The sequence below is a fragment of the Stegostoma tigrinum genome, chromosome 31 (assembly GCF_030684315.1).
Source record: "Stegostoma tigrinum isolate sSteTig4 chromosome 31, sSteTig4.hap1, whole genome shotgun sequence".
Classification (NCBI taxonomy): Eukaryota; Metazoa; Chordata; class Chondrichthyes; order Orectolobiformes; family Stegostomatidae; genus Stegostoma; species Stegostoma tigrinum.
Genome location: NC_081384.1, coordinates 32,580,488 through 32,594,709, shown reverse-complemented (window position 1 = coordinate 32,594,709; position 14,222 = coordinate 32,580,488). Strand labels below are relative to the sequence as shown.

Below are 14,222 nucleotides of genomic sequence, written 5' to 3'. Positions count from 1 at the left end.
TCATGGAGAGAATGGTCCCTCTGGAAAGCAGACAAGGGTGGGAAGGGGAAAAATGTCTTTGGTGGTAAGTTTGGATTGCAGATGGCGGATGTGTCGGAGAATGATGCGTTGGATCTGGAGCTTGGTGGGGTAGTATGTGAGGACAAGGGGAGTCTCTTTTGGTTGTTATTGCGGGGACGGGGTGTGAGGGATGAGTTGCAGGAAATGCGGGAGACACAGTTGAGGGCATTCTCGACCACTGCGGGTGATTGGCGGGGGGTTATACTGCGGTCCTTGGAAAACAAAGAAATCTGCGATGTACAGGAGTGCCTCATCCTGGGAGCAGAACGAGGCAGTGCCAATACAGTCGTCAGTGTAACGGAGGAAGAGGTGGGGTTTAGGGCCGGTGTAGGTGCGGAAGAGGGATTACTCCACATAACCTACAAAGAGGCAGGCATAGCTGGGGCCCATGCGGGTACCCATGGCCACCCCCTTAGTCTGTAGGAAGTGGAAGGAATTGAGAGAGAAGTTGTTGAGGGTGAGGATGAGTTCGGCTAGGTGGATGGGGGTGTCAGTGGAGGGGGACTGGTCGGGCAAGCGGGACAAGCAGAAGCGGAGAGCCTTTAGGCCATCTGAATGGGGAATACAGGTGTATAGGGACTGGACGTCCATGGTGAAAATGAGGTGTTGGGGACTGGGGAATTGGAAGTTCCGGAGGAGGTGGCGGGCATGGGTGGTGTCACAGACGTAGGTGGGGTGTTCCTGGACCACGGGGGAGAAAATGGAGTGCAGATAGGCGGAGATGAGTTCAGTGGGGCAGGAGCAGGCGGAGACAATGGGTCAACCAGGGCAGGCAGTCACGAACCATTTCAACTGTCCCTCCCATTCCCCTGACAACATGTCCATCTTGGGCCTCCTGCAGTGCCACAACGATGCCACCCGAAAGAACAGCAACTCACATTATGTTTGGTAACCCTGCAGCCCAATTGGGTCAATGTGGACTTCTCAAGCTTCAAAATCTCCCTTACCTTACGGCATCCCAAAACCAGCCCAGCTCGTCCCCGCCCCCCCCAACCTGTTCTTCCTCTTACCTATCCTCCCCCTCCCACCTCAAGGCGCCTCCCCCCTTCCTACCTACTAACCTCATCCCACCCCCTTGACCTGTCCGTCCTCCCTGGACTCACCAACTTTCACCATGACTCCCCACCTTTACTGGCTCCATCCCCACCTCTTCGATCTGTCTGTCTCCTCTCCACCTACCTTCTCCTCTATCCATCTTCAATCCACCTCCCCCCTCTCCCTATTTATTTCAGAGCCCTCTTCCCCACCACCATTTCTGAAGAAGGGTCTAGGCCCTAATCTGCTGCTTGGCCTGCTGTGTTCATCCAGCTCTACACCTTGTTATCTCGGATTCTCCAGCATCTGCAGTTCCTATTATCTCCAGAAAAATGGGCATGGGCTTTCTCAGTGCAGATGGTCAGACATCTACATATCATGTTTTTGTTAGTAGCTCTCTATCGCAGCCTCCGAATGCAATCAACCTCCCTAAAAGCTAGGAGAAGGCATCTCCGAAATACTCAGTGTTGACTAGTAAATGCAGGAAGGCTGCTTTCCATCTCTCTGTAATTCCTGCTCCTCTTCCTCCAATGAAACTGGGAAGATAGGAGTGCTGTTAGTGGTGGTGGGTGTTGAAAACAAATCTCCAAATTATTGCCATAAAATGTTCATGAGCATGTCAATGACAACTTGTCGAAAATGATCAATGGAATTGGTTCAGAAATGGAATGTTGAATGAATGTTCTTTTAAAAAGTCCGTTTTAAAACTTGTTTGCAATTACTTCTCAGTATCCAGTAACAGCCCGTAAATTGCTGAAGAGTTTTTTTAACTTCTGATGAAATTTCTCCAGAATGAAATAAAATGACTTCTTGGCTCATGCCTTCAAGATGGAATTCCCTCTACCTGTTTCTCAAAGTCAGAGTCTATCACAATAAAGCATTGTATAATTATCAGCTAATATATTGTCTTGTGGGGCATACAGATTAAAGTCTGGGTTACAGTATTCAGGTTATCCTTAAGTTGAATGTAGGCAGTTCTGGCTGATTTTGTAAGGAAAACAAGTGACAGCAATAGTAGGAAAAGCATTGGAAGCATAAAGGTTAGTGACCATATCACTCCCAAATGGTCCTTTTTCCCAAGCCTGTGTTGCATGGAGGACCGTGTGGGATGTTACAAGTTGTTGCCACCTTGCTGTTATTTTAATGCCTTTTTTTGGCCTCTTTTTGAAGAGAAAGAAGAAAAAGAGGAGTTAGGCACTCATGTGACAATAAATACAACTCAGAAGCTGACTGATCTCTACATACAGCAGGAATGTCTTGGAGTGTGAGTATCAACACTGCCAGTCTGTGCATATCTTATTTTTTGTTTTTAAAGTGACCAGTAATACTTCATACACTGTGTGTGCGTGTGTAATAGATATATAGAACTGATAAAACATTGTGCAGCAGTCATTATAAAAATAGTTTCACTTAACTAAATATTGTATCTTCCATGTGTTCACTTTGCTTCCAACTATCTCAAACTGTTCGGAGATGCAAACAATATACCTCATGCAGATTTTTTTTTCCACTGAAGCATCTTTGTCTTGGGGTTTTTTAATGATTTCCACCTTTCATTGATATTGGAAGGGGAAGGTGCTTATGTTGCACTGTACTTTTTCCTAAATGCCACAATGAAGATTTTCAAGGGCTAAGTATACCCAAACCCTGCCAGACCGGTTGACTTTCTCCAGCAATGTGTTATTTTTTATTTCAGATTTCCAGCATCTTTGGTTCTTTTGTTTTTATATATATCTTGGAAATGCTTGTCTCCTCAAATCACTTTGCCCATCGCAAAAGCAGGAGCTGGGGTTATAGAGAGAGAGAGAGATGGTATAAACTGATGGAGGGAGAGGTATGATGAAACATAGAACTGTATAGCACAGGAATGTCCATTAAGCCCATGCTGTTGTGCTGAACATGATGCTAAATTAAACTAATCCCTTCTGCCTGCCCTTGGTCCATTTCCCTCCATTTCTTGCACATCCATGTGCTTACCTAAAAGCTTCTTAAATGCCCCTAATCATATCTGCTTCCACCACTATCCCTGGTAGCACTTTCCATGCTCCCCCTACTGACTGTGTTAAAAGTAAAATAAAAATGCCCCTTGCATCTCCTTCTGAATTTGCCCCCGTCACCCCCCCACCTTAAATGCACATCTCGTAGTTTAGACATTTCAAATCTGAGAAAAAGGATTCTATCAATCCTGTCTCTGGATCTCTCAATTTTATATAATTCTATCAAGCCTCCCGTCAGCCTCCGCTAACAGAAAATAACCAGAGATTTTCTAGCCTCTCCTTTTATGTTTCATACCCTCGCATCCAGGCAGCATCCTGGTAAACCTCGTCTGCACCCTCTCCAAAGCCTCCACACCCATCCTGTAATGTGGGGACCAGAACTGAATGCAGTACTGTGAGGCCTAACCAAAATCTTGTAAAGCTGTTACATTTCTGATGGTGTAATGTACTGACGGAGGGAGAGACCAACAGAGACTCGATGATGGTGTTTGGTGTTGAGAAAGAAACTGTGTGGCCCTGTAACCTCGTGCTGTGTTTTCTTACATTATAAAGTCACTGTGTTCGATTGAATGATGCCTTACTGATCTTCTGCAGCGGCCCACAATTAAGTGGCGAGTTGGATTAAAAGCCTGAATGACATGATGAGCTGAATGACCTCTTTCTGTACAGCAACTTTTTTTTGTCTTTTCTATGATTCTTCGTCTGATTTCTGGACAACTGTTACCTCAGTGCTCCAGATTTCTGGACTGCAGACAGGACAATCCCTCTCTTTCCTCTCCCCCCCCCCACCCAAGTTGAATATAACAACAATGCTATGATTTACTGCAAATACTAATGTTTCATAAAACTTGTCTGTCATTACAACTACCTCTTGTTGATTGCAAGATTTGTTTTGGGGTGGAGTGATTTGAAGAATGACAATATTGTTAGAATTACTATCACTTCAGTGGTCTATTGGAAGAAGTAAACAAATTGCATTCATAGAACACCTTTTTTTTGCAGCTTCTGGATGTCCCAAAGGGCTTCACAGCCAATTAAGTACATTGTCATGTCTTCAACAACCAATTTATGCACAGCAAGCTCCCACACAATGGTGGTGGCCAAATCTATTTTTTAATGTTATTGATGACAACATCTACCCCTCCCCAATCCAAATGTGCCTTTTTAAAAACATGGTACTCCCTGACAGTCAGACATAACACAAAGGATAAGGGATAAATGGGGCGGCATGGTGGCTCAGTGGCTAGCACTGCAGCCTCACAGCGCCAGGGACCCGGGTTCGATTCCAGCCTCTGGCGACTGTCTGTCTGTGTGGAGTTTGCACATTCTCCCCGTGTCTGCGTGGGTTTCCTCTGGATGCTCCAGTTTCCTCCCACAGTCCAAAGATGTGCTAGGTGGATTGGCCATGCTAAATTGCCCGTAGTGTTATAGGGGGATGGGTTTGGGTGGGATGCTCCAAGGGGCGGAGTGGACTTGTTGGGCCAAAGGGCCTGTTTCCACACTCTGGGAATCTAATATTAATCTAATCTAATTTAATCTAATCTAAATGTTGACTAGGAGAGATTCCCTGGTTGGTTTTTTAATACGTCTGCCCAAAAGGACAGACAGTGAGCATCTCCAGGTTAACACCCTCTTGGTGTTGCTCTGAACTTGCAGCTTAGTTCATGTCCTGCAATCTCTAGGGTGGGACTCCAATTTACAACATTTCAGACTCCGGCAAGACCAGGCCACCATGACACGGTGTCTGAAGAGGGGGAAAAAGTTGCTGGATAACGTAGGACTGACAAATACTTTTTTATTTGGTCACTTGGAATTTCCTTGCAGAAAAATATAGTTTAAATTTGTCTACCTATTCACTAATTGGAAGGAAAAGTACATAGTGCACTTTTCACAAAGAGGCCACTCATGTACGTCATTTTAGAATTATGCGTCCAATGTGAAAATTGCCTTCAGATCATCTACAGGAAATGCCCACATCCATATCGGAAAGTTGTTCAGTCTCTGCTTTTATATCCAAGAGAAAGGTAACTCTCTCACGGAGGACTGTAATCTGACATTCGACATCAAGGAAACCCCTTCAGCAAATAGACTTGTTTCTCTTGCGTCTGTCAAGAAGTTGATTTAATCATCAGCATGGTGGTGGGGAGGGGCAAGGAAATATCATGGTCCAGGACATTGCACGTTACTGCCACCTGTTAATATTGGTGCTGGGGACTGCTGATAAGCTTTCATATCTAGGCTCTACATTCCACAGATATGTCACTTGATGCGCAAAAACCACAGCTATTCTGCTGGGCAGTGAATCAAATTTTGAATCTGACTCAACACTGAACTGCAAATCTACCAACCTTGTGTCTTCAGCACCCTGCTGTACAGACGTGAGCCCTGAGCAACATACATTAGTGAGGCAAAAAGTTTTTAGGGGAGAAATGCAGGGAAGATTAGTTTTCTCACCCAGCAAGTGATGGCTGCCTGGAATGTGCTGCCAGTGGATGTGGCGGAAGCAGAAATGTTAGCAATGGTTGAAACATGTCTTGGTAGACACCAGGATGGGAGGCAAACAGAAACCACACATGGCCCATAAATAGCAGGCCTAGGTAAGGATCAGGAATCAGTGCAGGCTCGGTGGGCCGAAGGCCTGTTCCTGTCCTATATAGAATTGTATGGTGTTGCATATTGATTGCTGAGGCAATGATGCCTGTCCTGGCTTGGTCATGCTTGTTGATGGTTGATGCACAGACTTTTCCTATAGTGACCTGGCCATTGGGTCATGACCTCCTCGGTATCCATGCATCTAGTACAAGGGCACCTACAAGCAAAATATGAAGACCACGCGCTGACAACTGGGACACAGATGCTAACAAGCTTTGAAGGCTAAATGCAAAATATTGTGGATGCTAGAAATCTGAAAGCAACACGCGAAAAAACAGAGTATTCTTTCATTTCTAAAAACTGCAAATAGTGGATGCTGTAAGTCAGGGACAAAGACAAAGTTTGCTGGAAAAGCTCAGCAGGCCTGGCAGCATCTGAAGGAAAACAATGTTTTGAGTCCGATGACCCTCTACTGTTCTGAGGAAAGGTCACTGGACTTGAACCGCTAACTGTTTTTTCCTTCACGGATGCTGCCGGACCTGCTGAGCTTTTCCAGCAGCTTTGTTTTTGAACCTTTTTTGCCTGACACTTGTACTACAGTATAGAAGTACAGTGAAATGTTTCTACAATGGCTGCCATGCTTGGGTACAAGTACTAGGTACAAATCATAGTTTTTTTTTAAAAAGTGGCCTTACACAAAGACGATTAAAAGCGAGTATGAGCATTACTTCGAGGTGGTTACAATGTAGTGTAATGCTGGAGAAACTCAGCGGATCAGAGTGGCAACTGTGGAGTGAAAGGCCAGTAACATACTGGACTTAAAATGTTAACCTTTTTTTGGAGTCCGATTGGGAAAGCATTGTTTTCTTCTCCAAACAAAATGACTTGGCAGGCAGTAAAGAGAGCTGAGAGAAAGAGGCCTGCTGTCTTCCTCTGCAGAAAATGTGACCGACTACCGAGCCACAGCAGATCAGGTTTATCAGAGTTGATAGCACAATGTAAGTTGTCATCTCCCCAGAGAGAGGGTCACCTGACTAGAGATAATGGGAACTGCAGATGCTGGAGATTTCAAGATAATAAAATGTGAGGCTGGATGAACACAGCAGGCCAAGCAGCATCTCAGGAGCACAAAAGCTGACGTTTCGGGCCTAGACCCTTCATCAGAGAGGGGGATGGGGGGAGGGAACTGGAATAAATAGGGAGAGAGGGGGAGGTGGACCGAAGATGGAGAGTAAAGAAGATAGGTGGAGAGAGTGTAGGTGGGGAGGTAGGGAGGGGATAGGTCAGTCCAGGGAAGAAGTCCAACCTGTCTCTGCCTCCCTAACCGGTTCTTCCTCTCACCCATCCCTTCCTCCCACCCCAAGCCGCACCCCCCGCTACCTACTAACCTCATCCCACCTCCTTGACCTGTCCGTCTTCCCTGGACTGACCTATCCCCTCCCTACCTCCCCCACCTATACTCTCTCCACCTATCTTCTTTACTCTCCATCTTCGGTCCGCCTCCCCCTCTCTCCCTATTTATTCCAGTTCCCTCCCCCCATCCCCCTCTCTGATGAAGGGTCTAGGCCCGAAACGTCAGCTTTTGTGCTCCTGAGATGCTGCTTGGCCTGCTGTGTTCATCCAGCCTCACATTTTATTATCTTGGGTCACCTGACTATCTATCTTTTGTAGGAGTTATTCATTACCTGTTAATCGAGGTGACTGTGTTTTAGGCTGCCTTTTCCATTTGGAAGCTGATGTCACTGAGTTGGACCAATCCAACTCCTGATTTAATAACAAAAGAGCAAAGGGGGAGTGTGGAGCATCAAGAATAGTTCAAAGATGATTCAGGAAAATCTCCGAACCATGATGTTGATTTAATCCACCAGTATCCAATTTTAGTGAGCAGTTTGGCAATCCAATTGTACCTATCATGGGATAAGTACCACATTACATACAGCAACCCAGCTGTCAGTGAGAATCACAGAATCCCTACGGTGTGGAAGCAGGCCACAGTCCATTGAATTCACACTGACCCTCCTAAAGAGGGTCCTACCCTGCCCCCTGTAACTAACCCACCCACCCTGCACACCTCTGGCCACTCTCTATGGGGCAATTTAACGTGGACAGTCCACCTACCCTGCAGATCTTTGGACTGTGGGAGGAAACCCACACAGACACGCAGAGAATGTATAAACTCCACACAGTCACCAGAGTGTGGAATTGAACCCGGGTCCCTGGCACTGAGACAGCTGTGCTAACCATGGAGCCATCCTGTCTCCTTTATCGACTTGGGGATGTTTGAACAGACAACATCTAAGCCACCTCAAATTATCAATTTTTAGATTGCTCACCACAGCCAAAGGATCATGTCTGTAAGTCCACAATACAGGATTTGAGATCAGATTGATATGTTATGACTACTTTTTTCAACCTGTCTCTAACCAAGCTATTCTTGATCATATTTCAGAGGGACATTTGGAAAAGTTTACAAACTGTTGCAAAAATCCACAGGAAAAACTCGAGCAGGCAAGTTTTACAAAGCTCGTACGATTAAAGATAAGAAGAGTGCACGTGATGAGATTGAGATAATGAACTGTCTGCACCACCCAAAGCTGGTTCAGTGCCTGGATGCGTTTGAGAGTCGGACTGAGATTGTCATGGTGATGGAATAGTAAGTTATCCTTGTGCAAATCTATCAAAGTAATAAGAGACGCTCCTAACCACAACAAAAGAATGAAAATAGCTGCATTAATCCCTGTTCAAATAGAAACATCTTTGGAAGTGAATGGCCAGATTTTATACTGGTTTACAAACCTGTTCCTTTTCAGACTAGCTGTTAATAGCAGCAGCAGCTCTGGAACATAGGAGCAGGAGTAAATCCATTCAACTCAACATTCAAGAAGATCATGTCTAACTTGTCCCTTTACTCCATTTGATCCCATTGTTGATCCCTATGCCTCGGTCCCCTCAACCAATTAAACATATCAGAATCAGACTTGAAATTTTGTATTGACTGAGCATCAATAGCACCTTGTGTTGCATTTCTGCTACCCTAGAGTGGGAAAAAACATCCTGTTTTCAGTTGGAAAGAGTTAGATTACTAATGGAGCCTTCGAGGAAGTGATTATTGCTTTGTAGATAACTGTCCAAATTGGTTTGAAATGTTGTTAATTCCAATTATGTTGTTGCATCTCATTTGAAAGGACAAAGTAACAGCATTGTAATGTAATTTTTTTAAAAAAGTGTTTGGAGGGTTTCTTTTAAAAACAAATTTAAACTGTCTTAAATGTAAGAGACTAAATCAAAACCCAAACCTGTCAGGATTGCATAACAGCTCTGTCAACCTCTAAGTCTTGGAGTGGGACTTAACTCAGAGTCCAAACTTTGCCTTTTTAACTGCTATCACTGAGCCAAGACAGATGTGATGTGGTCACACCTTACTTCATCTACAAAGTCCAGTGTAGATCCTGACCACAAGTTCAAATGGATTTGCTAGTTGCAATTTTGAGGGCAAAATTAATCTCTACAAAAGCAGGTGGGCAACTTTAGACTTGATGTCAGAGAAGTAAGGCATTTTATATCTTTTTTTGGTCTGCACATTCTATGATTTTAGTTGTTGCTGACCTCTAATACAACTGTGTGATATTGTACAGTATTTCTGGAGGCGAGCTCTTTGAACGTATTGTGGATGAGGATTTTGAGCTAACTGAGCCTACCTGTGTCCTGTATGTCCGCCAAATCCTTGCTGGCTTGCAGTTCATGCACCAACAAAGCATTGTGCACCTGGACCTCAAGCCAGAGAATATCGTGTGTGTCGACAAGAATGGCACGCTCATTAAAATAATTGACTTTGGACTGGCACGAAAACTTGGTGAGTGAAGCAACACCTTTTTTATTTGTCTATTCAGCCACTTCATGCTGACTTCTTACTCGAGCATCCTTTTAATCTCGAGCATTGCACATGTAAGTGGTGTGAGCAGAGAATCAGGCCTACAATGTTGTAGTCTCAATTCTCTAACTCTAGCTACACACACACACACACACACACACACACACACACACACACACACACACACACACACACACACACACACACACACACACACACACAAAACTCCCTCCATTGGCTGTTCACCAGTGATTATCACAGTGCCTTACTGGCCTTAAGGTAATCATTTACGATTCTGTAACTTCTTGATTTACATTCCCACAGACATTACCATGACGGGTTTAGAGTCACAATTAACAACAATTTTGAGCTAGTTTTGCATTCCCAATCTTCTCTCATAAGCAGGGAAGACAGGTCTGAATTGAACAGTTTCCACTTTGATATTTGGGTTTATGATCACACTTTAATTACCACATGCAGTAATAAATTTGTAGCATTTTCTTGATAGTTTGTGTGTTTAGGATATATCCATGAATTAGACAAAAATATGACTGTATGTACCAATTAGAGACAGTTCACTGATACCAGAGGGGAAAATGGGCTGTTGATTATAGAATGTGTCAATCTCATTAGAGTTTATGAAGGCAGCATCCTGTTCTCCAGCTAAGATGTTAGCAAACTCTTCCCTAGATCTTCATCCTTTTCTTCTAATCCATCTCCCACCAAGAGAAAGCAGCTGCTTGAGGACTGTCCTCTGTCCCTGAGCATTGGTTGATTACAAGCAATGTCTAGGGGCTGATAGTTTTAAGTTGTGTCAATTGTCTGAATTATTTTGGCCAATGACCATGGAGCAGCTCTTCATGATGTTGGATGACCAATGTCTCCTTGTCCATCTCCTGTTGAAAGTTAGTTTCCTTCCTTCTTTGAACAAAGCCTTCTTTTCACCAACACCAGATTAGTAATAGAGTAACTGAAGACACACATGCCAAGGCACTGTGTTTCATCACCCTTGCTGGGTAACATTGTCAGTATGCCACCGGTGAAGTGTTGGTGTTCTGTCCTGCCTGTTATTTAGATGGCTCAGTTTGGGATGTTTGGTACTACTTCTGGTAAATAACAAGCAGATAGAACACCAACGCTTCACTGGAGGTGCATTGACAATGTTACCAAGCAAGGTGATGAAATGTCTGCAGCCAAACCCCCTGGCTCAGTGAGCAGGTCTGCAACCTCATCCGCAACCCAAGCTACAAATCTTCTCCAAAAGTAATAGAATAGTGCTCTACCTGAAATCTTTTTGGCTACCTTTTTGGAACAAGGTTATTTGCTACCGTTTCAAGAGATTCCACACTTAAAGCTGAAAGAACTCTGTTTAAAAAGGGTCCTCGTTTTCCCACAACTTCACAAGTTGCAGCCTGATCTCCCTTAGCTATTGAAGTTCAGCTGATTGGTAAAACCTCGCAGTTAAACTGGACACGCTCACTATGATTGGAGTCTTCTTTCAGATTTGGTCAAATTATTTTCCTTCAACCAAACCCAATGAGTGGATCAGAATGCTTGTGAAAGCTTGATTACTACCTCATTTAAAAAATTAGATCAAGAATAATTGAAGTCAAGGCATTTCATGGCTCACTATTGGGTGTTAATTTTGGCCATATCCTGGGGGGAAGAGGTGCAAGTTCTGATGTAAACTAACATGTTCCATCTCACAGTCAATATTGGGAGAATGCGTTGTCAGCCTTTTATCTCTTCAGCCATATAAACAGGCTCATAGTTCAACATCAGTCACTCCAGAAGATACAATCCTGAAGGGTTACAACTTGTAGTTGTACAGAAATGAAGTAATTGAAGCGGAGTGCTATGCCTGACTTTTGCCATAGGATCGGTGCTGATTCAGTACTTACCATCTTGTTTTGTGTAACCAGGTTCTTCAAGCTTCAGTACCTTTTTGCTTGTTTCACCACAATGTTGTGTGCTGCAAGCTACTGGAAATGGTGTGATGTGTTTGTGTGTGAAGCAATGAGTGTTATTACCTTAGCTTGTGTTTTCCTGAATAGGTGGGTTTGAGGTGTGATCCAATCCAAGTGTTTAAGCTTTTAAATAAATAAAAACTATTTTTATGAGTAGAGGAGTCAGGGTTTCTCCTTCAGGAGTGAAATAAAGAAGCATCTTACAAGCGAAAATAGTGATTTACAGGATAATAAAGTGTGAAGCTGGATGAACACAGCAGGCCAAGCAGCATCTCAGGAGCACAAAAGCTGACGTTTCGGGCCTAGACCCTTCATCGGATGCTGCTTGGCTTGCTGTATTCATCCAGCTTCACACTTTATTATCTTGGATTCTCCAGCATCTGCATTTCCCATTATCTCTGATACAATAGTGATTTACAGTTGGCTTTCTAAGGCTTGGGTGTTTTAGATTAATATTAGGTGAGGTATCAAGGAATATGGAACCATCTCATGCAAGGTCTGTGATTGAAACACGTTTTAAAAGCACTCATTTTAAAGCTTGAATTTTGAACTAGTGGTACGAGTTTGGTCTGTGTTTGAGATAATGGGAACTGCAGATGCTGGAGAATCCGAGATAACAAAGTGTGGAGCTGGATGAACACAGGCCAAGCAGCATCTTAGGAGCACAAAAGCTGACGATGAAGGGTCTAGGCCTGAAATGTCAGCTTTTGTGCTCCTAAGATGCTGCTTGGCCTGCTGTGTTCATCCAGCTCCACACTTTGATATCCACAGCATTGCATGCATGTCTTTCAGTGAAAGACCACCTTGTTCAATTTCTTTCAACATTATCAAGCCACATTTTTGCCAATTTGTCCAGTAATATCAGCAGTTGGGATCTGAATGAATTGTTTTTCTTTTTTTTGGGGGGGGGGGGGTGGTGTTACGTGCAGGTGTTTGAATAGCCAACTTCTCTTGATCCTAACAGAACCTGGTGCAAAAAATTAAATTGCTGACTTTTAAAGTCTGTATGACCAGTTCCACCTCCAGCACAACTACCAATCAGCAGGCTAATTGATCTATCAAGAGTAATCTAGAGAGATTAGCATTAGCAATTCCCATCATCCCACTACATAATTCTGTACCATTTTGATTTTAATGAAGCCACTGGATTTCAAAAACACCAGACTCCCCTGCCATTCTCAATTAACATTAGCAGTTGTGCTTTCTTCATTAAATAGCAAAAATCATTGAACCTGTTTGCTCAAGTAGTAAGCATTCCTTACATAACAAACTTAATATCCTGGAGTGAGCTAAACTGGGTGAGTTTGTACATTCCTAGTTTATGATGAAGGTGGCAAAGCAGGTTTTTAAAAAGCAGATTCTTTTGATCAGAAACTGTTTGTGTTGACACTGCTTAATCGCCACATCCATAGCACAAACCCCACCTCTTCCTCCGTTATATTGATGACTGTATTGGCGCCGCCTCTTGCTCCCCAGAGGAGCTCGAACAGTTCATCCACTTCACCAACACCTTCCACCCCAACCTTCAGTTCACCTGGGCCATCTCCAGCACATCCCTCACCTTCCTGGACCTCTCAGTCTCCATCTCAGGCAACCAGCTTGTAACTGATGTCCATTTCAAGCCCACCGACTCCCACAGCTACCTAGAATACACCTCCTCCCACCCACCCTCCTGCAAAAATTCCATCCCCTATTCCCAATTCCTCCGCCTCCGCTGCATCTGCTCCCATGATGAGGCATTCCACTCCCGCACATCCCAGATGTCCAAGTTCTTCAAGGACCGCAACTTTCCCCCCACAGTGATCGAGAACGCCTTTGACTGCGTTTCCCGCAACACATCCCTCACACCCCGCCCCCGCCACAACCGCCCAAAGAGGATCCCCCTCGTTCTGTCACACCACCCCACCAACCTCCGGATACAACGCGTCATCCCCCGACACTTCCGCCATCTACAATCCGTCCCCACCACCCAAGACATTTTTCCATCCCCACCCTGTCTGCTTTCCAGAGAGACCACTCTCTCCGTGACTCCCTTGTTCGCTCCACACTCCCCTCCAACCCCACCACACCCGGCACCTTCCCCTGCAACCACAAGAAGTGCTACACTTGCCCCCACACCTTCTCCCTCACCCCTATCCCAGGCCCCAAGATGACTTTCCATATTAAGCAGAGGTTCACCTGCACATCTGCCAATGTGGTATACTGTATCCATTGCACCCGGTGTGGCTTCCTCTACATTGGGGAAACCAAGCGGAGGCTTGGGGACCGCTTTGCAGAACACCTCCGCTCAGTTCGCAATAAACAATTGCACCTCCCAGTCGCGAACCATTTCCACTCCCCCTCTGATTCTTTAGATGACATGTCCATCATGGGCCTCCTGCACTGCCACAATGATGCCACCCGAAGGTTGCAGGAACAGCAACTCATTCCGCTTGGGAACCTTGCAGCCCAATGGCATCAATGTGGACTTCACCAGCTTCAAAATCTCCCCTTCCCCCACCGCATCCCAAAACCAGCCCAGTCCGTCCCCTCCCCCTTCTGCACCACACAACCAGCCCAGCTCTTCCCCTCCACCCACTGCATCCCAAAACCAGTCCAACCTGTCTCTGCCTCCCTAACCGGTTCTTCCTCTCACCCATCCCTTCCTCCCACCCCAAGCCGCACCTCCATCTCCTACCTACTAACCTCATCCCACCTCCT

At 44.8% G+C, this 14,222-nt stretch overlaps 1 protein-coding gene across 5 annotated transcripts in view; it reads left to right on the top strand.

Moving 5' to 3' along the window:
• LOC125466446 (myosin light chain kinase, smooth muscle-like) overlaps positions 1–14,222 on the top strand; it is a 94,596-nt gene that overhangs the window by 63,804 nt on the left and 16,570 nt on the right. For all 5 annotated transcript variants that reach the window (XM_048560965.2, XM_048560964.2, XM_048560963.2 and 2 more), the window contains 3 exons: positions 2,266–2,359; positions 8,134–8,337; positions 9,320–9,537. In XM_048560965.2, coding sequence (XP_048416922.2) covers positions 2,266–2,359; positions 8,134–8,337; positions 9,320–9,537 — 516 coding nt within the window. The remainder of the gene's footprint in view (positions 1–2,265; positions 2,360–8,133; positions 8,338–9,319; positions 9,538–14,222) is intronic.